The following is a 25,999-nucleotide window of genomic DNA, read 5'->3' as shown; positions in this document are numbered from 1 at the left end:
GCTTACACATGCAATCCCTCTTGCTTCCCACCTATGGGCTGGAGCTGAACTTGCTAATATTTGTTAGGCTTGACTGGGCGCAGTGGCTCACACCTGTAATCCCAGCACTTTGGGAGGCCGAGGCAGGCGGATCATGAGGTCAAGAGTTTGAGACCAGCCTGGGAAATATGGTGAAACACCGTCTCTACTAAAAATACAAAAATTAGTCAGGCATGGTGGCGTGTGCCTGTAGTCCCAGCTACTCCAGAGGCTGAGGCAGAAGAATCGCTTGAACCCAGGAGCTGGAGGTTGCAGTGAGCCGAGATCGCACCACTGCACTCCAGCCTGGTGACAGAGCGAGACTCAAAAAAAAAAAAAAAAAATTGTTAGGCCCCTCTGGAGCCCTAGAAGATTCTCTGGGCTAGGGAAGTTGATGGAAGGAGTAAGAGCCAAGGTTCTTGGTTCTTGGCCCTTGAGGCCTCTTCCAGTCCCTCGATCCTCCTTGGATAGAAAGTTCTGGGGTGGGAGCTCACAGTTGGGGAAATGGAGCCAAAGAGTGGCAGTGCCACAGTGGAAGAACTCAAACCCATGACACAGTGAATCCCTCAAAGACAGAAACCATGTCTGATGTCTGTCCTGAAGATGCTCAAAAGCTTGGGCAGCATGCAGAGGTGTGGCCAGTTTCTGAAATGCAATGTACCTTGGCAGAGCAGTAGGAAGAATGTGTGCAAAGTACTGCTAGAGGAGTACTTTGTGTGCAAAGTACTACTCCTTCATGGAGGAGGTAGCATATGAGCTGGGCCTTGAAGGATGAGCAGAATTAATAGGCGTTCTCAAGGTGGAGGGTGGTCATTCCAGGCAGAAGAAATATGATCGATGTCTCAAAGTTTGGAGGTGTAAAAGGGTGTGGTATCTTTTGGGAATGGCTGGAAGTTGAAAGTAGTGGGAACATAGCAGGGTGGGAATCAGGGGTAGGGTGGGAAGAAGAGTAAGAATGAAAAGGTGGAGGGGGATGCCCTGCAAACCTTTGTGCCAATTTCCAGCCACAGTGAATTATGTGGAAGCCAGGTCCAGCCTTTAGATGTTCTTATCTCACACAGAAAATCCCCAAACCTCATGTCTTGGCAAGAAGGCTCAGGGGATAGAAAGAGAAGGGAGACATCAGGGTTGGCCCTGGACAGTCTGTCACTTGGTTCCCTTACAGTCCAGGTCCCCCAGCCTTGGGGCTCAGCACTGGACAGAAGGTTGGACTAGAAGAACTTTGGGACCCTTCACACCCTGCGTTCTGTGGCTCTGTGATTGATGTAGGGAACTATCTCAGGAGTTGATAAAGGAAATACCTGAAGCTAATACTTCCTCTCTTTGAGTAGCAACCTGTGGTCAAGATGGCTCCTTCTCAGATAGCCCACTCTTGATTACTCCTGGGAACTGCAGGCCTCTGAGCTAAATGAGGACCACTGTCTCCATTTTGTTAATGAGAAACCCAGCTGAGCCCTGTGGCCTGCAGGCACAATAGAGATTCGCCCAGGACTCCCTATCTCCTGTCTGACCCAATGGGATTGTGACTCCTGGAGGGCCAGGCTGGCCCCTTCACCTCAGGGTCCCAGGCCTGTGCACAAATATCAGTATGTTCAGGAAATGCATGAACAGGGCAGCACCAGCTTAGGAGCAGCCAGGGGCAGTAAGAACTAAGAGCTAGATACAGAACTGGCTGGGAGCACTGAGCGAGGGGCCGACTGACCTGAGGGCAGTGGGAAAAGAGGTGGCCACGGGCAAAGCTGGTGCACACCCAGCCAGATGAGAACAGGAGTCTCGGGGGTCTGCCTGCCTGGGTTCCTGCGGAACATCTCAGCAGAGGCTCCTACAGAGCAGAGGCCAGGCTCTCTGCCTGCTCCTGGCAGACTGGAACCCCTTAGATGTGCTTTCCTCTTCCCTTTATATCTCACATGGGGCCCTCTGCTGGTCTGGAGAGAAGATACCTCAGGGGCCAGCAGCTGCTCCCAAGGAGAATGGGAATGGCTGCCTCACAAACACATCGGCCATTTGAATACTCTTCCCTCAAACTCTTCCATACCTATGGTTTCCCTGAAGCAATCTAGTGAAGTGAGTGTTATTATCATGCCCATTTTACAGATGAGGAAACTGAGGGTGAGTGGCAGAACCCAGGTAGGATCTAGGGCTTCTGACTCCATATCCAGAACTTTTTCCACGATAGACCAGCAGGGCTCTTTCCTTAGGGTCTTGGATGGCACAGCACAGAAGGTCAAGCCATATTTCAACCAGCTGCTCTGTCCTACGTAGGGCCACTGCCAATGGGCACAGCTCAGCAAGGGCTCCCTCACCACCTCCCCCGGCATTGACTTTCACTCAAAAGCCTTGGGGAGCCTGGGGCCAGTGTCTCCCTCTGCGTGTTTACCAGTTTCTTGTTTCCCCCTGCAGAGGACCTGCTTGGCCCCCAGTGGTTGCATGTGCTGGGAGATGCTAAGGAACATTGTAGAGCGGGTCCATTCTCTCTGAATTGTGGTCAGTGTTGGTCTTTTGGGGCGCCTACAGCTGTCAACTGCTAGATGACACAGGTGAGCGGCTGAGGCATCTTTCGTTGTAATAAAGGAACTTTCTGGAAACTGCTTGTCATCTGCCTATTCCTGCTGCCCAGCCCCCTTCCCCAGGAGCTCTGCCCATGGCCACCTCCTGCCAATGTGGAGCTTGGAAGCGATTTCTCCACTCAGTCCAGAGAGCAAGGGTTGCAAATAAACTAATTCCTGTGTGGTCAGTGAGGCTAAAGGCCCAGCCCTTCACTGCTCCAAGGAGAAGATGGGTGTCAGACAAGGTGCTGGCCCCCAGGTGGCCCAGGAGCAGATAAAGAGCTTGCAAGATTGAGTACTCAGGATGAGGTCCTGAGAGCTGGGACCACCGTGCCTCAGCCCCTCCGTGAATGCCACGCACAGTGTTCTACCCCGGAACCTTGGTTTCTCGGCCTGCAAGTGGGCCTGTCCGGTGCAGCCTGGACCGTTCCAGCACAGCTGCAGCAGGATGGCAACCTGTAGCTTAACCGCCCCACACTATGCTGCCCATGGAGCTCAGGGCCACATTTCACAGATGAAAGGACACATTTGCTTTTTCTAAAGCCAGCATGAGCCTGCAGGTGGCACACAGAGGGAGATCCAGGGTGCTGCAGAGAAAGCAGTCAGTGGGTTGGGGTGGGAGGCAAAAGGCAGCCCAGCCCACACCTCCCTCTCCCTCCTGCCTGACCTCCGCCTGCCAGCAAGGCCACTGCCATCACCTCCACCCCTGCCTGTCCCTATGAACACAAGCTGCAATGTGGGCATCCCAGGGCCTCTGGGTAGGTGATGTGGGTGCCCCAGGGCTCTTGCTGGAATGTTCTGCCAATGGTCTCTCCCATCCCTTCCAACAGAGGTGCAGACACTGTGTCCAGCCTGGGCCCCAAGGCTCACTTTGCTCTTTAGTATAGGGGGGTCCTCTCTGCCCTCTTCTCACCACCTCGTCCCCATCCCACTCTCAGACCCCTCTCTCGGGAGAAGGGGCTATGTCTAGTGAGAAGCACCCCCAACCCTCAGGGCTGGGCAGCAACCACATGGAGAGGCAGAGGTGGGTGGTGAAGGACAGAGTCAGCCTGGCCCTGCCTTTCCCCACTTAAAATGCTCAGGGGCTCCGCTGTCCCCGGGGTCAGGTCCAGCCTCGCCTCCTTGCCCTGCTTGGCTCTCTGGCCTCCGCTCCTGCACCCTCTCTGAGCTGTAGACACATGGAACCTCTTTCAGTTCCAGAGTTTCAGCTCCTCTCTCAGCTCTGGGCACACTGTTTCCTCTGCCTGCTCAGTCCTTACCTCCTCTCCTAGCTCCCACCTGCTGGTCCTTCGGGTATCAGCTGAGTGTTGCTTCCTCCGGGAAGCCTTCCCTGACCACCGGTCACCAGCCTGGGTGAGGGTGCTGCTTCTGTAGCTTGCATGCTGCACCCCCACCTTCTGTCTCACATACCTGTCCTGCTTGTTCCACGCCTGCCCAAGAGATGCAGGCTCCTTGGGGCTGGGGCTGGGTTGTGCTCAGCTCTGTGTTTCTACCCCTATCCTTGGGACACAGTAGATCATGATAAATGGTCGCTGAATACAGGAGTGAAAAGGATGAGAAAAGACCAGATAGAAGAGAGGCGAGGGGCTCCCAGGGTTCCCGCCCATGAATAGATCTAAAAGAAGCCAACAGTGTCCCCCATCACTCTGGGGCCCAGGGAGCTACTGGCTGCCTGGTTTCTCCCAGTCACCCTGGGTGTCCCAGGCTCCATACCCAGCCCCCACCCTGTGCTCAAGGAAATCAACCTACAGGAGAGGGAGAGAGAGAAGGAGGGGGTCCTGGGTCTCCCTGAGCTCAGGGATGTGGTCCTCACTTCTGCCTCCCCAGGCAGAGGGCTCTGTGCCCTGCCCGGGCACTGGCATGTTGGCAAGCACAAGGAGACACAGGCATGGAAGAACAGGGGACCCTGATTTTCCAGAAATCACAATGGCCAGTCAGTCCCGGGCAGATGACTACCTGTGAAAAGGCTCGTCGCCCCAGCCCCTGCTAGAACTTTTCCCACCCATCCTCCCAGCCCTGTCCTATCCCCCGCCACCTCCAGAGCATGGGCTGGTCCAGCTCTCAGAGCTGGCGTCCCTCTGAGACAGGGGCTTCCCTACCTCGGAAAGTCACTTTGGCGATCCGGTCGCCCCTGCCCCGCAGCTCCGAGACTGTCTTGAGGTGGATGAGCAAGGCCATGCTGGTGTGGGCTGCCTGGCACTGCCAGGCGGGAGCAGTGGGAAGGAGCTAGCCGGTGGAGCACGGCTCACACGCCTCTCTCTTCTCTGCCGCTGCCTCCTCCTCCTCCTCCCGACCCCCCTCCGATGCTGCCCACAGAGACCAAGGCAACCAAGCCGAGCTAAGCTGCTCCTGCAGCTTAGACTCACAGAGCCTCACAGCCCCCGCCCCTCCAAGTTGTCAGCCCAGCGTGTGTGTATCGGTGTGTGCGTGTGTGTGTGTGCACCCAGTGTGCAGCCTGGGAGTGCGGCAGAGTTGGAATTCATTATTCAGCAGCCGCCGGCTCCCAGATAAAGCTCTGTCCAGCTTCAGGTGTCTTCTCCCAGCTCCTGGAAGGGAGGCTCTGCCCACCCCTCTGCAGGGCTCTGCTGCTTCCCTGCTAAGCAAGCCCTGCCACCAGTGGTGGGCACAGAGGAGTGGGCATGAGCATAGGTAGGGTGGATGTGGGGCGGGGGGCACTCCCACCCACAGGGGCACACTACAAGAAGAAGGGAATGTATTTGTCCACCTACGCCCACCTCTTCCCTGCTGGAGACTGTGCCCCCAAGAGGCTGGGCCCTGAGCCCTGCCCTGGGATCCCTGTTTCTGAATCTCAGGAAGCAGAGAGGCTGGGGCTGCTGCCTGAGGGGAGGCTCAGCACCAGGCCATGCATGATGGAGATGGCTGGTTGTGGAGGCAGCAGAGGCTTATGTGCTACCAGGGGCCATGTTTAAGGATCCAGGGCACTAACCTAGCCCCACCCCAAGGCTGGGGGTCAGGCAGGCTAGCGAAGGTAAGCCAGGCTGATGTTTGCTTTCCAGCCAGAGGAGCAGAATTGAATGGCCTTCTGCTGTTACAAGCTGCTAGGGGCAGGAGAAGGGATGTCTATAGTGAAATTTCTAAGGACCAAAAGAGAACTGCCCCCTCCTGTCTTCCAGCAGCATACACCAAGGAAAGGGACGCTGGGGGCCAGAATCCCTGATGCTGGAATCTGTGCAGGGTCATCTGCACCCTTGTTCTTGCTATTCATTCTTGGTGGAATGCCCTCCACCCCACCCTGGACTCAGCTTGAGTGCCTGCTCCTGGAGGTGCCTCTGTACCCTCACCCCAGCTGGGTTGGGGTCCTCCTCTGTGCTGCTCCTGCCTCCTCTCATCTTACTGAGTCCTGGGGCTGCTTCCCTTGCCTTTTCCCCTCCTGACCTCAGGAGGGCCCTGGAGCACAGCATCCCTCTACCCCAGAGCCCCACATGGTATCCTGTGCACCGTAGGATGCCCAATTACTGTTGAAAGGATAAAAGAGTGAGCTCAGGGATCTACCTGAAACAGAGTCTAAAGGTTAAAAAGAGAAATACTAATTTTTCACAGCATGGTAACAAGAGGTTACTTCTTTTGAATTCTACATTCCAAATAACCTACAGTATGTCCCAAGAGCCTTCTTTCCTCCTTCTAGATATTTCCTTGCTACTGTGCCCTATTTTTCTTTTTCTACTTACGTTTTTTTCCTTTGCACTTTTTCCTAACCAATTCTTGCTTACCTTTCTCACATTTATCTAATCATATTGAATTTAAAAATGTCTTAGAGTATTCTGTTTATTGAATACAAGTATGAATGCTAAATTTTCAAAAGCTAGATAAGTTTAATGTCTTAAAAAAAAACACCTAAATTCACTAGCATTTTCCATCCATGAGGTCATCAGGTGATCTGTGTTTTTAAGGCTTGGTGACTACAAGGTACAACAACAACAACAGAAAATATCTTCTTCCTTGGTTCTCTGGAGGTCCTCCCCTGAAAGGAGTGAATTTCATGAGGCCTCTTATAGACCCTGTGCATCTTTAGGAAAAAGCCCATGATCCTGCCCTAGCCAAGGCATTGATCTATGCTGAATCTCGCTTTCCACATCCATAAAATGGTAGCAATTCCACTCAGCAGCTCTCAATGGACTCAGCTGACCTTTCTGAAACCTAAGACAGATCCCACTTTTTTTTTTTTTTTTTTTTGAGACAGAGTCTCACTCTGTCACCCAGGCTGGAGGGCAGTGGAGTGATCTAGGCTCACTGCAACCTCTGCCTCCCGGGTTCAAGTGATTCTCCTGCCTCAGCCTCCCAAATAGGTCAGACTATAAGCATGTGCTACCATGCCCAGCTAATGTTTGTATTTTTAGTAGAGATGGGGTTTCACCATGTTGGCTAGGCTGGTCTCGAACTGCTGACCTCAAGTGATCCGCCTGCCTCGGCCTTCCAAAATGCTGGGATTACAGGCATGAGCCACCGTTCCCAGCCAGAACCCACTTTTTAATTTCCATTCTTCTATTACCCATTTTGGTAACTGAGTATATAATTTATGTAATGAACATTTACTGAATTCTTTCCAGAGCCAGGTGCTGAGATTCAGGGATGAATATGATATGGATGGCACAAGATCCCAATCAGACGAGACAGATGGACTAGAACACAGGCAGGTGGAAGGCAGGGTGGTGGGTTTACCAGCAGGACTGGCTGGGCAGCCCTGAATGGGGGAGGAAGTAGGCGGTCAACCTCACCAGGGCTGGGGGTCTTTGACTCATGTTTTCCTTATTGTAGAACATGTTCCCCAATGAGAATTTAGAAAAATACAGACATGACTGCATTCTGAAGGATGGATGGATTTTCCTTCCACCCAGTTTGTTTGCAGCCGTTCCTTTGCCTACAGCTCTCTTTCCAACCAGGCCTCAGTGTTTCTGCTTCCTGAGCCTCTGGGAAGCCTGTGGCTCCCCTTCATTTCATTGGCATTTGCCAGGGGAAGTCTTTGGAGAATCCTGGTGGCAGCCACATTCTGTGAACCCAGTAGCGTCTGCGGTCTTCATCCACTGCCATTTACAGAACCGAAGTGCGAGGGGAGCACTGCTCTCCATCTGGCATCTGAAGGGAAGAAGCAAGACCTGGAGACAAAGTGGGAACTGCCAGGCTTCTTCATGACACCAGGACTGCTGCAGAGGGAGCTGGGGTGGTGGGGCCTCCACCCGAGTCACCAAGAGCCTGGCACCGTGGAAGCTGTCCCCATACCCTCACCCCTTATGGAAAAGCCGAAGGCCCTGTGCCTGCCCTAGGCACCAAGGCTGGTGTAAGGGTCCCTGGAGAAACTCAAATGTGGAGGCTGAAGCAGTCACAGGGAGGGAGGGAGGGAGGCAGGCAGGATTACACAGGGGGTGGGCCTTCAGCAGGCCTGCTCTCTGGGGCAAGCGCTACCCCTGCGGATGCCATCCCCAAAATGAACGGCAGCATTGGGGACAAATGTAAATCACACACCCAGACGTTCTATGATTTTCTTTTTGCCTCTTGTGGAGTAGTTTACAGGTATGATGAGGTGAGAAGGAAGCCATCAGCTAGAGATTAAGAAGAAAAATGAAAAATGCTCCTCTTCGCAAGGCGCGCACGCACGCACGCACACACACAATTACACACAGCGTCCTAGGCAACCTCGCCCAGCGCGGCCCACTACAGAGCCCCTTCCTGGAACTCCCATGGAGCTGGGGTGCAGGGGAAGCCTTGGAGAGACATAGCTCCTGGGGACCCTAAGGCCACTCAGGTTTCTCGGCCCGAGCCACGGTGGGGCAGCTGCTTTGTGCGTGACCTCCAAAGTCAGGACCTGGCCTGTCCTTTGTGGTAGGGTCGCGTTCCAAGCCGGGTCACCGCAAGACGGATCCCGCCAGGCCTCTCCAGCGATGTTCTGCCTCCCTCCCGCATCTGAGCCTCTGCACATCCCGCAGGCAGCAAGGCAGAGAGCCCCGACGCGCCGGGGCAAGTGACAGGGGTCACCCAGCAGAGCTCGCGGAAATGGGAGGCGCCTTCTGGGCGCGCCCTATGGGGCTGCTCCGGGAGGTGGCCGCCAGGGGGGCGCAGTGTCTCGGAACGCGAGGACCGCGGGGCCAGCTGGCGTTGCCAGGCTCGCCGCCGTGGCCGTTGCCAGGTGACCCGCCGCTGTTTACCGTGGGGCGGAGCGGAGCGCCAGGCTCGCTGTACTCGCGCACCCACCATGGCCTCCCGCAGCGCGGGCACCCTACTGACCGAGTTCAATGCTGCCTACGTGCCCCCTGGACTCATGCCCGGGTAAGGCCGAGGGAGCGCCTCCTCCCCTCCCCCTTCCACTAGCGCCCTCCTCGGTGATCGAAATTCAGCCCCCTGCCCCCGGACTTTGGGGTTGAAGGAACCCCGAGGAGCCAATTTTCCACCCGACGGGGCGAGGGGCCTTCCTGGAGGTTTGTGGTTTCAGAGTAGGAAGTGGGCGGGCACGGGCGGGGGCCTCCCCAGATTCCCCTTCACAGGAAGGCGCTCCCTGGCAAGTGGGGCACAGCCAGCAGGGCATAAGGGACCTCGCATGGATGTAGCCGGGGAAGGGGGAGGAGATGGAGCCACGTGGGGTTTAGTGCTTGGAGACGCCCCAGGCGGGCAGCCTCCAGCGCTTACAGAAAATGCGAGAAAAAGCAGGCCCTTCCGTCCGGCGCACAGGGCCAGCACCCAGCATTCGGGCAAGGTCAGTACTTGTTGGTTGAAGGAGGGAAGGATACCGGGTGGGTGCCCGCTCGAAGAGCCTGGCAAGGCCGGAAGATCCGTAGTTAATGGGTCATGTATGCAGTACCCGCCCGACTTTGCGGTCGGTCCTTTCACAGACCTCCCTTTATCCTCCCAGAAGTTTTTCTTGGAAAGCTTCCTGGCCACTTGCCCTGAGCGCTGGCTGGCTGTTTAGCACTTTCAAATACTAGGTTACACCTACCTTTCTTTACTCTGGATATTTTCAGACTCCAAGCATCTAACATGCAAGTCTGGCTGTTGCCTCCTGTTCTTTGGCTCTTTCTCCTACAGTGTCTGATGTTTCTACTCCGGACCGCCTCTCCCAGGGTGTAAGGCTGTCTTTATCCCTCCTACCAGTCAGCATGGGTACTGAGAACAGGCACTGGATTCTGAGAGGCAACCTGTACAGTATCAGCAAATCTGTATAGAATGAATGAATGATCCTAAGAACCCTAGTCTGAAAAAAAGAGTGAACGAATGAATGAAATGAATGTCTTGAGAGTTCTGCAGGCAGAGTCTCCAAATGGGTGAAAAAGCCCGCATGCTCTCCCCTGCAATAGGAACAGATGGCAACATGAAGAAAAGTGTATTTGGTATGAAGTTGGGATTGTTTTGAAGCAGAATAAGCTAGACACGGAGGTGCTGTGACATTCAAATCATTTCTGGAGGCTGCATGAGAAAGTAGCAACCAGGGGCTGGTGCTGTAGTTTTAACCTAGCCCATTTGTGGATGCGACCTCTCTCTGGGCCTTGGAGGGAGCTCAAAAGCTACCAGGGTTCCCATCAGACAAAGCTGATTTACCAGGTCATGGTAGTTTCCCGAAGCCAAGCCAGGTGACTTAGGATTTGCCCGTTTTCCTTTATTTAAGACATTCATGTGGGTCAGTGCTTGGGACATGCCAGGTGTTATGTTAGGAGGCTGGGAAGACAAAGACAAACAAGTGAGGGGCTGCCCTAGTGTGGTGTAAACACATAAGGTTTAGTTCAAATCCATTTTTGCAGCCTTGGATGGTGGTGCTGACACCACATTCTGGGTGTTCATCATGAGATTTGATTTTATACATTGACTTTTTTTCTTAAGCCTCCCACAGTCTCCAGTTGGAAAATTTTCTATTGTCTGACTCCTGGACATTTCCCATCTGGGGGGCAAGGCCTGGTGCTCCTGCAAACCCTGCCCCGCAGTTCCCCAACTCTGTTTGGCAGGGGTGGGAGCTGCAGGTTTCAGAAGCAGTCCCCAGGGTGCTTTCCTATTCCTGCCACTTCTCAGCAGTTCCCTTGAGCGCCCTGTCCTGTGATTGATTTAGAAATGGCAATAAGAGGATCATGAATGAGGCTTCAAGCCTGGACTGGGCTAGTTTGAGCAGCTGAGCCCATATCTGCTGCTTTCTTATCTAGATCTTTCTGGAAGGGTTGTGTTCCCCTTAAAGATTCCCATCAGCGAGGGATGAATTGAGTCAGTTTGTGTTTCCAAATGCTACCTCGTTGGCAATTCTGTTAACCTAATGAAAGAACCCAAGATTCCCGACCACACTTGGATAATTCTTATTTTTGTGTGTCTGCTCAAACACTAATCACAGGATTTTAAAGCACAGCCAGTCTCTTCTGACACTCACATCACCCTGCTCTTACCTGCTTTATTCATAGAGGCAGAGAATATTCATGCTGGTGTGGACCTCAGAGATCTTGTAGCCCTGTCCCCTCCTGTTCCAGATGTGGTCACTGAGGTGTGGGCGGACTTGCCTGAGCCCCACGCTGGTGATTGAAGTGCTGGGCTGGAGCCAGGTCCCTAATGCCTGGCAATAACACCATGATCTCCTAAGTCTGAGCTCCAACTATGTACCAGGCACTGTGCTGGGCCCTTCACAACATTTTCTTCTTCTTCTTCTTCTCCTTCTCCTTCTCCTTCTCCTTCTCCTTCTCCTTCCCCTTCCCCTTCCCCTTCCCCTTCCCCTACCCCTTCTTCTTTTTTTAATGGAGTCTTGCTCTGTTGCCCAGGCTGGAGTGCAATGGTGCAATCTCGGCTCACAGCAACCTCTGCCTCCTGGGTTCAAGCAATTCTCCCTACCTCAGCCTCCTGAGTAGCTGGGATTACAGGCACGCGCCACCACACCCGGCTAATTTTTGTATTTTTAGTACAGGCGGGATTTTGCCATGTTGGCCAGGCTGGTCTCGAACTCCTGACCTCAGATGATCAACCCGCCTTGGCCTCCCAAAGTGCTGGGATTACAGGCATGAGCCACCACGCCTGGCCTTTTTTCTTTTTTAAAATCATCACAATAACCCAGATGAGGAATGAGCAGCTTGCCCAAAGTCATTCAGCAAGTTGCCGAGCCTCGGCTTTGTGACTTCAACACCCCAACTCACCCCAATATCTCCCCAACCGTCATGTGGTGTTTCACACTGCCTCCCTCATTTAGCAGGGAGGGAATGGGGTCGACAGTAAGAGATGGACTCTGGAGCAAGCCAGCCTGGTACGAATCCTGGCTCCATGACTTCCTTACCCTGGGCAGGTTACTTATCCCCCCTGCCTCACCTACCTTATCTGTTCAATGGGGATGATCACGGTGTGCAGGTTACAGAGGTTTCAGTTAGTTAACATGTGTAAAGCCTGGCACTTGATCATTGTTAGCTGTTATCATTAGTTAGATCTCTACTGTGTTCAAGATCTGGTTCTAGGAACCCCGGGGAACATGAAATAATAACCAAGCTAGTCTTCAGCCTCGCCGGCCAGGGTGCTCCATTTGGTTCCATGCTGTTCCTGGGGACACAGCTCCTAGGCACCTTGCCACAGGCAGTGCCTGCCTACGCCTGGCCTGGGTGCTATTCCTGCAGTGGGCAGGAGCTCTTGGGTCAGAGCCCCTGAGATTTGAAGGGGTTTGAAGGGATGAGATTGGCCTCAGTGAGGATCCAAGCTTCCTGCTTGCAAGTCGGATCTGGGTGGCATCCACTCCTCATTCTCTGTTTCTGGCCATGCCTCACCGGCTCTCAGTGCAGACACTTGGCCTGCGCCATGCATTCATTCATGCCCAGACTGCCACTGCGCCCCATGCCCACAGCTCCTGCCCAGCGGCTCTCACCAAGATTGAGGGCAGGAGGATTTGCCTCCCAGCCCCTCTCTCTGTCTGCCTGGGGTGGCAGTTGTGCCCACATCTGTCACTGAGCTGGACCTCGGAGACTTCAGGGGCCTCTGGTCCTAAAATCAGTGCATTCCACTCCATTGTCAGGAGAGTGGTCCCACAAAGGTGGCTGTGTCCCCATCCCCAGAATCCTTGTACAGCAAACACACACACAGTGGTGTGCTGACAAATGTTTAACAACCAGTTCTCTGGAGCAAAAATGCTTTGATTTGTAACATTCATCCGTATCTGTGGTATAAATACTCTCACCAAAGCTGATTTCAAACTATCAACATAGTGTCCTTAATTGCAGTGTTGGGGAGGGATGGATGCACAGCTGTGCACCATTATATAACATTTCCACCCCACAGATAGAGTGGACATGACAACCTCAAACACAGGCGATAGTAACGTGGCAAAATAATTAGGAAGTGAGGAGTTTTGACTGTCTCCTTTGGTTTTAGTGTGTTTTTCTTTCCTTTGAGACAGAGTCTTACTCTGTCACCCAGGCTTGAGTGCAGTGGCACGATCACAGCTCACTATAGCCTTAACCTCCTGGGCTCAAGTGATCCTCCCACCTCAGCCTCCTGAGTAGCTGGGATCACAGGTGCGCACCACCATACCTGGCTAATTTTTGTATTTTTTGTAGAGACAGGGCTGCCCAGGCTGGTCTCGAACTCTTGGGCTCAAGCCATTTGCCTGCCTCAGCCTCCCAAAGTGCTGGGATTATAGAAGCCACCATGCCTGGCCTAATATAACATATTTAATTGTAATGGAATATAATTTGATATTGAATACTGGCTTGTTTAATAATAGACTTAACAATTTCCTGAAAATTTAGAAGTTGATTCCCTTGAAGCCAGTAGGCACTGCCTGTAGCCCACTACTGCCTGCCCCTGTGATATGGTTTGGCTGTGTCCCCACCCAAATCTCATCTTGAATTGTAGTTTCCATAATCCCCACATGTCACAAGAGGGACCAGGTGGGGATAATTGAATCATGGGGGCAGTTCCCCATCCTGTTCTCATGAGAGTTAGTTCTCACGAGATCAGATGGTTTTATAAGGGGCTCCCCATTTATTGGGCACCCATTTTTCTCTCCTGCCGCCATGAGGACAAGGACATGTTTGCTTCCCTTTCTGCCATCACTGTAAGTTTCCTGAGACTTCCCCAACCCTGCAGAACTATTAGTCAATTAAACCTCTTTCCTTTATAAATTACCCAGTTTGGGGCAGTTCTTCATAGCAGCGTGGGAACAGAGTAATACACTCTGCCAGCTTCCTGGGGCCTGGGGCCTTACCCTTCAGGGAGAGAGGTCAGGCCAGGCTTGGGAAGGGAGGGTTCCAAAGCATTTGCATTTCCAAAGCCCCTTCCACTTCAACCCAGGCCCTGGCACCCAAGATGCAGCCCTCCAAACAGGCCAGTGCATCTTGGGGTATGAAACAAAGGCCATCTGCCCAGGAGGAGGTAGGGGACCCTTTGTGCCCATTCGTTAGTATTAGAATCTCCTGGGGAGCTTTAACTATGACCTGTGTTCGGGCCCCATCTAGAGATTCTGATGTCATTGGTTGGGCTGGGCCAGGGCTGCAGGAGTTTTTAATCCTCCCAGGCAATTCTAAGATGTAACCAGGGACAGGAATGCTTGTCTGAGAATTTCTATGGCCCCTTGCATTGCAGACCACTGTTGAGAAACTGGCAGGTGTGGTTCTGTTTTCAAGCATTTGAAAGAAGGGACCTCCTCATGTGAAGCCTTCTACCTGTGCCATTCTCCTTGGCACACCCCCGCCCCCAGGCTGAGAGGTCTGACTGAAGGAACAGCAGGCGCTACTTTCGTTGTTTGGTTCTCATATCCAGCTGAGGGAACAGATCATTGTCCCAGATTCAAGCCCAAAATACAGAAGCAGGAAGTAAATTCTACAGTCCCTCAATTCTTCTCCCTCTTGGCCCTGTCTCCACAGGGAGCTTCCCTCTCTATCCCCCCAGGAGGCAGCCTGGTCTCAGAGGGCCTCACACGCTTAGGGAGCCTCTGGCCACTCACCTGCCTTTCTCTGCTGCAGTATCTTCTCTTCTGGAGGATTCATAAGCCACATCATTCCCCACCCCTTTCCCAGGACCTCTGCCCCAAGGCCAGCCCCTATCTCTTCCCTGGAATTCACCTCTGAGCTGTTCAAGGACATTTCATAGGTAACTGGTGCCTCTCTACCTTGAGGAACTGTGGAGCCCCCTAAGAACAGGTGATCAGGGGCTTCTGGAGACTTGGGCTTTGCAACAGGGATCCTCCTTCTCTCCAGAAGAAAGGGCAACCCTTTAAAATGTGCCACCATTTGTCAATTCCATTCAACAGATATTCACAGAACATCCACTGGGTGCAGAGAATGCCAAGCATGCCAGTATGAGTACAACAGAACCCTACTTCCCCAGAGAGCCTATGATTAATACAGAAAAAATATTCCAGTGGCTCAGATTATTGTGATATGAAAGAATGTGAACTGAGGCCAGGTGCGGTGGCTCACACCTGCACTTTGGGAGGCCGGGGCAGGTGGATTACCTGAGGTCAGGAGTTTGAGACCAGTCTGGCCAATATGGCGAAACGCCATCTCTACTAAAAGTACAAAAATTAGCTGGGCATAGTGGCGGGCACCTGTAATCCCAGCTACTTGGGAGGCTGAGGCAGGAGAATCGCTTGAATCCGGGAGATGGAGGTTGCAGTGAGGATCATGCCATTGCACTCCAGCCTGGGTGACAGAGTGAGACTCAGTCTCAAAAAAAAAAGAAAAGAAAAGAAAAAGAAAAACAATATGAACGGAGACATAGGAGAGGTGCAAAGGGCAAAGACAGTTCCATGGAGCAGGCAGGCAGGGTCTGTGGGCTGGGTCATGGAGGCTCCATGGGAAAGAGGGCATTCAAGATGGACCTCAAAGGATGGGTAAGATCACAATGTGGGAAGCGGGGAGAGCAGAGCCTTCTGGATGGAGGATGTGGCTTGAGACAAAAAAAAATGGTGTGGAGTTGCCAGAAGGATGTTCTTTCAAAGCAGCAAATGGCCTCTTCAGCTGGAATGGGAAAACTGTGATGACAGTGGATGATGCGGCTGGAAAGCATTCTCACAGAGGCCCTGGCACGGAGGGACTGACACCTGGCCCCGCTTGTGCTTGGTGTCACAGGCAATAGGGAGCCCTTGAAGGGTTTTGCCCTGGGGAGGAATGTGATCAGAACTGTCCTCAGTAGGAGGCGTTATGGAGGAGAGGATGCATTGTGGAATGCGGACATGCCGAATAGTCGCTGGTTAATCAGTTAATAAGGTTGATCATGGGATCTCTGATGGCTCATGGTAATTAGTTTTAATGTTGGCTGTGGGGCCAAGCAGTGCTATTAAGAGTCAGGGAAGGGACTGCTCCTTTTCACACAGTAACCCACAGTGGGCCTTAGAATCCACATGTGACCATTGCCCAGGGGTCCGGCTTGGCACAGTCTCCTGGCTTATGTGGTGTACAGATGGATGGAGGGACAGGGTGGTGGATGGGAGCAGATGAAGGGGTTGAAGAGGAGGTGTGGTGGCACCAGCCAACACAGCAAATGCTGCCACTCGATGCCCTGTTATAAAACTTGCCATTCCCCTCTGTTCCTCCCTACCTTGGCCTGCCTCATATCAACACAAACAGGACTGCAGAAGGCTCCACCGTGGAGCTCAGGGCATGCTCAAAGGAACACAAATGCAGGTGCATATAAGGGACACAGACCTAGCTTGCCAAGATGCGCCCACTGAGTGCTAAAGAATGTGAACCTGCCCATGTGTGCACACACACCTGCCTGAGCAGCAAGCCCTGAACAGAATCCAGGCAGAACTCAGGAGGATTGCGGAGGAGAGGGCTTCTATTCTATTGGGATGCAAATATCGTGGCATTCAGAGAAGGTGGAGAAGCAGGGAGCAGAGGAGGAGTATGGCAGAGAGCTTGGGGGCGAAGAGAAGAATCACGAGAACACATCATTTTTCTATGGCTCTTTTCTTCGGAGGAGCCCAACGCCCCTGTAGGCGGGATGCTTCATGCCAACATGTGCTCTGCTGATCAGAGCCACGCTCCTCTTAAATCAGGACTCCAGGGCATGGTGCCCCCAGAGTTTCTGGAATTCTGCCTCCTCCAGTGAACATTTGTTGAGCACTTGTCATGTGCCAGGTGCTGAGGATAAAGGAGAACACGGATTAGCAGAAGAGACAAGTTCATTCGGGTCTGAGTGTGGATTTAAGGATGACAGTCCTCTCAGCGAGGCAGGTGCCAGGTACAGGGTATGCAGTCAGGGGAGGTAGCAGAGGGCACTGGATCCTTAGGAGTGGGTGGCAGATCCCCAGATGGGCAACAGGGAAAATGCATCCCAGGGAGAGGAACTCCATGCAAAGGCCCAGAGGCCTGAAGAGCAAGTGGGGCCCCAGAGACTGGGAGTAACGCTGCTGGGGCCCAGGGCACCTACAGGGCAGTGATGGGCGAGAGGAGGGATGGCTCTGGTGCTGTGTGGACGGCAGGCTGGAGGGGGTGATGCTCTGTTTAGACCAGGGAGGAGATTGGAGATTGTCCAGGCAAGCAATGAGGGAGGCTCGCAGCAGTGGGATGGAGGAGGGCCACAGGCCAGTGGCTAAGGAGGGGCCTAAGCAGGACTTAGGGAGAGGTCAGATGTGGAGGGTGATGGAGGGTGATGGAGAAGCCATCCCAGTTTCTGGCTTAGGCGGAGGTTGGAGGGTGCAGGGATATACTGGAGGAAGAGCAGTTTCAGTGGCGCTGAGTCTGTGGCGTGGTGGCCCAGCCTTGTGTGGGCAGCCAGGCATGTGGATCCATTGCCAGAATGGTAGAGGCTGGAGACCCAGATCTGGCTGTCATTGACATACGGGACATGTTGGAAGTCTAACACAGATGAGATCTCCCAGAAGGAATGGGTCCCTGGAAAGAGAAGAGGACCCTGGGGCAACACCATCGCCTGGGGAAGGAGCCAGACCCAGGGGCTCCCCCTGCCCTGGGACTTTCCTCAAAGCCTCACCCCAGTGGACACTCGTCATGGAGCTCCTCCAGTACCCACCCTGGGAATGGCCTTCCCTCCTTGTGGTTGATAGCACTAGAACCTTGACCATGGTCCCACTTGGGTTGGAGCTGGTTGTACCCAGGCCAGCGCAGCATGGCGCCTGACACATGCACCCCATGACTCAGTAAACACCGAGTGAGGACTGGGCTCGGGGAAGGCAGGCTGAGCACTGTGGGTCTTTGTGTTCCCAGCACTTAGTGTGGTGCCAGCACACAGCAGGTTCCTGATAAATTAATGTTTCATGCCATCTGACTCTGTTTTTAAAAAATGATGTGTGTACAAAGAAGAAAGCCACAAATCACCCCAAATCCAAACACCCTGAATTATCCAGGGTCAACGTTTGGTGCATTTTATTCAGAGTTTCTCTTTATGTGTATATTCAGACGAGATCGGGCGCGCTCAGGGTGGTATGGTTGTAGACCTTATGTGTATATTCAGATAAAGGACTAGATGGAGGAGTGAATGGACGGATGGATGGATGGATATAAAGACAGACAAAAGCAACTTTATAAAAATATAATCATACCATATTTGCTATTTTAAAATGAAAAGCATGAAATTGAATCTTAGTAGAACTTAACTGAAGAGAAAGAAACTGAAGTAAAATGGAAGAATAAGTAGATTTGAGACAAGTGTTAATTCATCACAAGAGATATTAGTACAAAAAGATCCCACTATAGGAGAGAGAGAGGGGATAAAAACCATCAAAGGACTAAAGCCATTATGTTGTACTTTTTTCTAATGATGTGTTTCAATTTTAGATGCCATGGGTTGACTCTGATTTAAAGAGATTCTTAGTAAGTGCACCCCCATCTCCCCTCCACCCACCCCCCAATTTTGGTTGCTTAAATTAGTTTTACTTTGACAGGTTTTATAACATTTACATTCCATTCTGTAACTAGCATTCACCTAGTTGCTATTCCTGGTTCTGCACTTCAATAGATTTGAAGCTCACCACCACTCATTCTAACAGAGGCTCTACATTACTGAGTTGGTTTTTTTTTTTCTTTTGAATCATCTCTTGATTGGCAGGATTTTGTCGCTGAACATGACTTTCAAGAAGAGCTTGTGGGTGCTTTAGTTGCTGAGCCCTTTCATGCTAGGAAAGGGTGGCTTTGTACCCCTGTGACCGCCTGGCTGGTGTGGTATTCTTGGGTTATGCTCTTTTCCCTGCGGAATGCTGTGGGTATCTTCCTTTGCCTTTCATTCTATCACTTCATCTTTTTGCTGGGGTTGGCAGCACCTGGAGACGAGCATCTCTTCCATTCCCTACATTCCGAACCACTTGAGAAAGAAGGTGAAAGAGGAATGTGGCTGTTAGAGAATGGGGTGAACACAGCCTCAGAATGAGACAGGCACTGGGGCCGGCCTCCTCCCCACGGGCAGAGCCTGTCCATCTAACATCTAAGGCTTGGAGGGGCGGAGCAGGCTTCCTTGCTTCCAAGGAGGAGAAGGAGGGAGGGGAGAGGTGGGCCACAGGCTGCCCGATGGTTCCAGTGTGGGAGGAACCTCCCCTCCACGTGGGAGGAGCCCTCAGGATAGAGGAGGCAGCATCTCCCCATGTCACTTGTCTTTGACATCTTAATTTATTGAATCTATATCTTGATTAAGCTTCATCTACAGCACGAAGTGCTCTCAGGAACTTGCTTACACGTCACAGGTTAGGTTTTTTCCCAAACAAGTTTCTTCATCAGTGCGAATGTTGCAGCGGGACAGTGTGAGCCGAGGACATTGGATTTGGCAACAGCAGGACCTGATATGACCTTAATTTAGATGTAGAGGTTCACGTTTCAATGGTGGGTCTGAAGGCAGACTGAGGGAGGTCAAGGAAAGGGTGAGAGTTGAGAAATCAGGCAGAAGATGCAGCGTATTCCTTAGCGAGCTCCAGAAGGAGGGAGGGAATCTGCAATCCCGCCTTCCTCTTCGCCATCTTTAATGTCTCCTCTCTTGGCTGCTTCCCCTCTGCCTATAAACGGGCACCAGCCTTTACTGTGGAAATGTACAATCTAGGAACCACGGCTCATGCCCACTTACAGGCAGAGGGGAAGAGGCCGAGAGGGAGAGGGATATTAAAGATGATGGAAGAAGGGCAGAGGCTGAGAGAGACAGGGAGGAGTCGGATGGGACAATGAGGCCTTGGGTGAAACCAGAGCAGGAGCTCCAGACCCAGGAGTGGCGCCCAGGCCGGGAGGAAGACTCTGTCTCCTGAAGCGGCCAAGGTGACCACACAGCCTCACAGGAGAGACAGCAAGGCACCCACCAATTCCTCCGTCTTCCCAGTTCCAGAGGAGACCTGGCCTCCACAGGGAACTCAGGGGGCCAAGGAGGAAGGGCACTGAGGTGGTAGAGAAGAGTCAGGACCGCCAGGGTCACGGTGTCAAGGGCAGCGCCTCTGTGGCATCCAGGGATGTGAGTAGTGAGGCTGGAGGGGGTGCCTGTGCAGCTGGGGTGGAGCCTCTCCCCTCTGCAGCCTCATTGCAGCTCTGGCCCAGCCAATGCCAGATGCTGTGAGACCCCAGGAAGGCACAGCTGTTGAGGGTGGTGGGACCAGGAGCCAGGGCAGAACTCACTTTGTGTGAGCTTCCCTACAGTGAGCAGTCCTGTCAGCAGTCACTCGGCTTCGCTTCCTTGCCTTTTTCCTGAAGACAAAAAGAAGGAAACCATGCATTGCTATCTAATTCCAGGCAGCGCCCGTTCTGTTGGTGAGGAGACCGAGGCCCAAGGCACAGGGAAAGACCCCAGAAGAGGTGAGAGTAGGGGACGGAGTTACATCTAGATGGCTGTGATGACTCTGCAGGACTGGGATGTAGAGGAGCTGATGGGGCTGGAGAGCTGGGCCCGGGTCAGATCACAGATGGCCTCGAATGCCACGCCGAGGATCTGACTCTGGACTAAAGTTCAGTCTGCTGGAGAAGGGATTGCAGGGGCAGGGGTCTGGTGCGGTTAGAACAGTGAGGTTGTTATGACCACAGGCCAGGTACAAGGGCACATGGCTGGGCTCAGGTGGTGCAGATGGAGCTACAGGACTTGGTGACTGACTAGATGTGGGTGAGGTGGATGCCTCAGTTTCTGACTTGGATGGCTAGGGGGAACTTTTCACAGAGATGGGACCAGACTGTCAGGGAAGGTGGGGGTGGGAGACCAAGCCTGGGAGACATCCAAGGGATATGTCTGGTGTGCAATTGTACATAGCAGCCAAAGGCTTGGAGAGAACTCCCAGGCGGGAGCTGTGGACTGGGTTCATCTGCACACAGGAGGTGGCTACGGCCATGGCATGGCTGCCATCACCCAAGACAGACCCCGGAGGTTCACCAGTGCTTAAGAGGCGGGCAGAGGAGAAGGCTCATGAAGGTGTGGTCAGAGATGTTGGCAAAAGCAACAGAAAGGAGCAAAGGTGTCATCCAAACCAACAGCAGCATTTCAGGAAGGGAGAGGTGGGTGATGCCCTGTGCTACTGGAAGGCCCAGCAAGACAGAGCGTGTCCACCGACCTGCAGCAGCAAGAGCACAGGCGGCCTTGGGAAGAGCGATTTCAAGGGCCTCATGGAGCAGAAGTCAGACCCCGGAGAGTGAGGCATGCAGGGGGGCACAGGGCCATGCTGCTCGGCAAGCTTCCACATTGGCCGCGAGTCTGGCGCCTGTACTCTCTGGGTGTTGTTGACTCTCCCTTGCTTTGTTAAAACAAGTCTTTAGCTCTTGGAGCGAGTCTCATTTAACCAAGGATCTCTAGAGTGCCTGTGTCACCAAGGCCTCCGCTCGCCCATCTCCTGTCCCTCTCCTGGAACCTCCTTGGTCACAGAGGGTGTAAGACTCCTTGTAGGCTCTCAGAGCTCCAGAACCTTAGTCAGCTCTCCAGGCTGCCTGAGGAGCGTGTTGGGAGGCTGCTGTGCTGGGAGCAAGGCTGCGGCGTCCTGAACCTAGGCCTTGCTACACCACATCTCCCACCCATCGCTGTTCACTGACCGGGCCCCCCACCCGCTTCTCATACTCCCCCCACTCTTTCGTGAGATAACTGCAGAATGTGGGAGCCAGAGGAGGCCTTTGCATCTTCAGGCCAACGCCTGAGTAAATGCGGGCCCCTGGAGGGACAGTGATTTGCCTACAGCATTGACTGGGGGGTATCTGGTGTTCTGGCCCCTGTGTAAGCCCCTGGTCTGGAGAGAGGAGCATCTAGGCAAAGACCTCTGTGGGGAGGGAGAGGCCCAGAGCCCCTTGGACTTGGCCATCCCCAAAGACCTGAGCAGGTCAGTGCACCTGGGGAAGCCCCTTAGGGCCAAAGATGGCCACCGGGCTCCCCTGACTCTGCCCTTCATCTTTTTTTTCTTAATTGTTATTACGTTTTTATGGGGAGACAGAGTCTCACTGTGTTGCCCAGGCTGGTCTCAGAACTCCTGGGCTCGAGTGTTCTTCCCGCCTCAGCTTTCCAACGTGCTGGGATTACAGGCATGAGCCACGGCACCCTCCACTTTTAAGGGCCTCTCTTGGAACAGGCCTGGGGCCCTTCACTGATCTGTGGCTCCACCACCCCCACCGTGATCGGCAGGTACCAGGGCCACGTCCCCACTGTGGCCTTCTCCTTTGGCGCTCCCTACGGCACCACCACCCTCAAGTACTTCCAGGACCACCGCAACGCAGCCATGGAGAAGAGCCACACTCCCTTCAGCCAAGGCGGCCACTTCCCCACCATCTTCTCCACCAACCCCAACCTCCTGCTGATGGAGCGCGCCAGCACCCGGGACCGCTGGCTGCACAAGCCCAGCTACACTCGCTTCAACCTGGACAGCCATCGCTCCACAGAGCTTACGAATTTCTACCAGGTAAGCTGTGTGGGGCTGCCCTGTGGCCTCCCCTCCTGCCCACCTGCCCCCCCCCATGGGAAGGGAGTGATGGCCAGGGGCCAGGGGGAGACCTCGCACCTGCCACAGTGTCTTGATTTCCTTTCTCAGAGCCCCTGAGCCAGCAGGGAGCATGGTGGGCTTGGCTAAAGGGAGTAAGGAGGCTCAGGACTTTGCCCCTCTGATCTCTCCCCACCTCCTGGGGCTTCAGGACCTCCAACTCCTGCTCACTCCCACTGCCAGTGGAGCTAGGGGTCTCTAGGGACCTGTCTCTAGGCTCCTGCCCTTACCTTCTGCCCCCTGGAGTCTCTTGGATCTGTGGAATGCCATATATTTTGTAGGTGAGTATAAGGTCTAAGATCCACCCACCAGATGAATAACACATGAGCAAAGGCCCCACTACAGCCCCCGGCCCCAGTTCCAGCCCCACGGCATTTATCCACCTGCGTCCTGGAGCCTGCTCACCCCTCCCTGCCCTGCAGCCCCCTGGGGGCATGCTCTGAGTCACTCTCAGCCCCAGCCTGGGTGAGACTGCCCTGCAGGGAGTGAGCTCGAGGAAGGGGACCCACCCACACCCCTGTTGTTCTTGTCCTGCTGTTCAGGCTGGTAAAGCCTCCCTGGATATGGTTCAGACACATCCCCAGAGACCACAGGTGCACGGGCCTGAGCTGGCCCTTATGCCCTTGGCAGGGATAAGGGTTCATTCTCTCCTGTGTTCCCAAAACCTTACTCTCTCCATCACCTTCTCTCACAAGCCTCCCCCTCTAGCCTGATTGCGAGGACAAGGTGTATCCTTGCCCCAGGGCAGAGAACTTGTATGAGTAAGGCAGCTTCCTCGGGAGAGGAGGAGGTTGATGCCACCAGCCTCTGAGGCATGTGCGACCATCTCAGGGGGTCTGCCAAAGCCTCTCCCTCCATCTTGGCGCTCAACAGAACATGCCCCGTACAGTGGGGAAGGAGAGGGGGGAGGAAACACAGGCCGGGCGGACATGGTGCCTGTGTGTACAGCAGATGTGCGTACGCCTGCGGGGCTGAGTTTTTGTACTCGGTCTGAGCTGGTCTCTTTTCTCGTTTATTCTCCATAGCAAAGCTGGTCTGGTGGGTGTCGTTATTCCCATTAGGCAGATGAGAAGTCGTGACTCAGTGAGGACACCCAGCTGGTTGGCAATTGAGTTGGGGCCCCAGCAACTCTGGGACTCCTCCAGGGGCATTAGGGGAGGTGGCCCCCAACCCTGCCCAGGTGCAGCGAGGCATGGACTGCAGGTGCCTGTGGTCAGTCCTGTGCACGAACAACCTGTCATCTCTTCCTTGATTGAACCATAGATGGTCCAGCAGCATCGGAAGTACTATCAAGACAAGACGGGCACGGTGCCTCGAGTCCCCTACTTTGCGCTGCCCGTGAGGGAGCCGGAACGGTACCCCCTCCCCACCGTCCTGTGAGTGCCTGCCCTCCCTTCATCTACGCAGTCAAGAAACGCACCCATGGGGCACCTGCTCTCGGCCAGGCATGCACAGCACACAGACTGAGAAATGAGTTGAGGATCTTGCCCTAAAACGTGCAGTGCAGAGAGTGATGGTTACAGAGCAAGGGGGTCAGGGCATTGGCAGCCTCAGGGGGGATGGTGGTAGCCTGAATGGGCGAATCAGAAAGAGTGCTTTCCCGGCCAGATGCACTGGGAGTTTGGGAGAAGCTCCGTAAGCTTAGTGGGCCTGAATCTGCGGACTGATGCCCCGCCTGCAAAGGCAGCCTGGCAGCTACACTAGTCCTAACGTGGGCACCAATGCAGAGAGCAGTAAGGAGCTGCTGCCCTCTGGTGGATACAGAGGGCACTACACCGAGCAGGAATCTCCCCCGGTCCCGTTCACATTTGGAAAATGTTCTCCTAAGGACTTTCTGTCCATCTAACTAAATAGGAAAGTTCCTTGCCTCCTGCCCCTCTCTGCTTTTATCTAGGAGAGCTCCTTTCTCCAGGGAAGGCCCACTCTGCCCTGAAAGATGACTTGGGTACTGTGGTTTCTGTGCTCTCTCCTTCCTGAAGCGCAGGCAGGGGGATCATTGGCTCACACGAGGTGTCCTGGAGTGGGGTAGGGTGGTGGGTGGTGCCTGGCCTAGGAGGTCAGTGGATAGAGCTTGGGATTTAGCTCCATGCCAACCACTCCCGGCTTGCCTCAGAGTCCTAAGATTCACCATCATCCTTACTGATAAAACAGCATCTGTTTTCATAAGTTTAATGGTTTTTAAAGAAACAGGCTTCACTGCATCTAAAAGTTCCTTTTTGCAAGTCAGACAGGACCATTTTACAAAAAAGGGAACGTGAGGCTCATTGATCGCCTGGGGAACTTGTGCTGCGTGGCCTGGATGGTTGGAGGCAGAGCTTGGAAAGGAAGCAGCATCTCCCATCACCACCTCTAGGACTCGGGGGCTCTCTCTAATCTTGGAATGGCTCTGAGCCAGTCCATCCCTAGAGTATAGTGGGACTCTCCTGGGGACAGGTATCCTCTTGAGATGGCTCTGGCCAGGATCTGCCCCCCATCCCCATCACTGTGGGGAGAGCGGGACATCTCAACTCTGTTCCTTCTTCAGGTTGCCTGGCCACTTGCACTGCTGCTGACAGTTTCACAACTAACGCAAAGGGCCAGCCAGGTGGTTGGGAGAAGAGGGTCAGTGACAGGCCTGGGGCAAGCCCCTCCCTCCCGGAATCCCCTCCATCAGCACCATCATCATTTCTTAGAACATTTGTTGTGTGTTTACTCCTTGTCCAGGGCTTCACATGCATTACTGCATTTATTCCTCAAGTCAAAGCTAAGAGGGGGATACCACCACTGGGCCATTCTTAAATATGCACACTTCTAGCAGGAGTTAGGACCAGAGTCCGCCCCAGGTCTGTCTGACATCCGTGTCCTCACTCTTAACCACTGTGCCATTGTGTAAATACAGGCTATTCCCACCCCAAGTCCAGGGTGACTTATCAGGTGTTAAACTGACGAGTAGCTGGCAGGTCAGCTTGAGCTGGAAAGTGGGCACGTGGGGCTGTGGGTGGGCACGCACCACCCTCCTTCCCTGGCACACTGCATAACACCAGTCCCATCCTCACCCCTAGGCCTCCTCTGTGCCCGAAGAAGAAGTGGCACCTTTTAAGACTAGCCCCCGAGAACCTGAAGACCTACCAGACCTTCCCATCAGGGAAGAGGGTCTCTCCACAGGAGCGGAAAAAGAGAGACTGCTACTTTGAGTTCAGAGCATAAGACTTTAAGTTCAGAGCAGAGCCTGATGCCTGAGATCCTGGGTCGTGACCAGCCTGGCTTGCTTGGAATAAAATCTTTAGCCATGACCATGCTACCCACCTCTCCTCTGGATCCCAGGGACACTCGGCCACAGCAGGAAATGCCCCCTGAAGGTCACACAGCGTTGTGTCCTAAGGGCCTGCGGAAAGCTCTGCCCCAGGGACTCAAGTCAAGGAAAAGTGGTGTCCGGCTACCTGGCAGGCCCAGCTACCTTCTCCCCAAGGTGGGGCAAATGGAGTTGAGGAAGGTAGGGTTCCCTAGTCTTAGTGGCAGGTCACTCAGGTACAGAGACCTCCCACCAGATTCCACTGGTATAAGCAAGGAAGTCCAATTACGCCGGTCTGAGAATGAAGGGGAAATGACCCCAGAATAATTGCACTGGGTGTGA

General features: G+C 53.7%; 2 protein-coding genes across 12 annotated transcripts in view; one reads left to right on the top strand and one right to left on the bottom strand.

Annotated features, from left to right (window-relative positions):
- Window positions 1–4,830, bottom strand: part of OTOF (otoferlin) — a 100,984-nt gene extending 96,154 nt beyond the window's left edge. For all 4 annotated transcript variants that reach the window (XM_016948196.4, XM_016948198.4, XM_016948195.4 and 1 more), the window contains exon 1: window positions 4,664–4,830. In XM_016948196.4, the coding sequence (XP_016803685.1) occupies window positions 4,664–4,742 (79 nt within the window). In that variant the 5' untranslated portion in view covers window positions 4,743–4,830. The remainder of the gene's footprint in view (window positions 1–4,663) is intronic.
- Window positions 4,831–6,452: 1,622 nt separating this feature from the next.
- C2AH2orf70 (chromosome 2A C2orf70 homolog) lies at window positions 6,453–25,658 on the top strand. Of its 8 annotated transcripts, none has more exons than XR_010149178.1 (7): window positions 8,656–8,846; window positions 18,254–18,289; window positions 20,177–20,239; window positions 20,685–20,926; window positions 22,035–22,308; window positions 23,650–23,860; window positions 25,428–25,658. XR_010149178.1 is itself a non-coding variant. In XM_016948200.4 (7 exons), the coding sequence occupies exons 2-7, from the start codon at window positions 18,254–18,256 to the stop codon at window positions 25,570–25,572; spliced, it is 873 nt and encodes a 290-aa protein (XP_016803689.1). In that variant the 5' UTR covers window positions 8,678–8,846; the 3' UTR covers window positions 25,573–25,658. The 8 variants fall into 8 exon arrangements, 7 of the variants coding, with proteins under 7 accessions (XP_016803690.1, XP_016803691.1, XP_016803689.1 ...); XM_016948200.4 differs by having other exon boundaries at window positions 8,678–8,846; window positions 23,650–23,762; XM_063789217.1 differs by having other exon boundaries at window positions 8,720–8,846; window positions 20,747–20,926; window positions 23,650–23,762.
- Window positions 25,659–25,999: the final 341 nt, after the last annotated feature.

This window comes from Pan troglodytes, chromosome 12 (genome assembly GCF_028858775.2).
Source record: "Pan troglodytes isolate AG18354 chromosome 12, NHGRI_mPanTro3-v2.0_pri, whole genome shotgun sequence".
Taxonomy (NCBI): domain Eukaryota; kingdom Metazoa; phylum Chordata; class Mammalia; order Primates; family Hominidae; genus Pan; species Pan troglodytes.
The sequence above is the reverse complement of the archived record's forward strand: the minus strand, read 5'-3'. Positions and strand labels throughout refer to the sequence as shown.

Bases quoted from the DNA above. Each gene is read 5' to 3' on its own strand.
- C2AH2orf70 (XM_016948201.2), top strand. From the start codon at position 8,574: ATGGGAGGCGCCTTCTGGGCGCGCCCTATGGGGCTGCTCCGGGAGGTG. The intron at 8,847-20,176 runs GTAAGGCCGAGG...ATCTAATTCCAG, and splicing joins CCCCCTGGACTCATGCCCGG to GCAGCGCCCGTTCTGTTGGT. The intron at 20,240-20,684 runs GTGAGAGTAGGG...AATTGTACATAG, and splicing joins AGGGAAAGACCCCAGAAGAG to CAGCCAAAGGCTTGGAGAGA.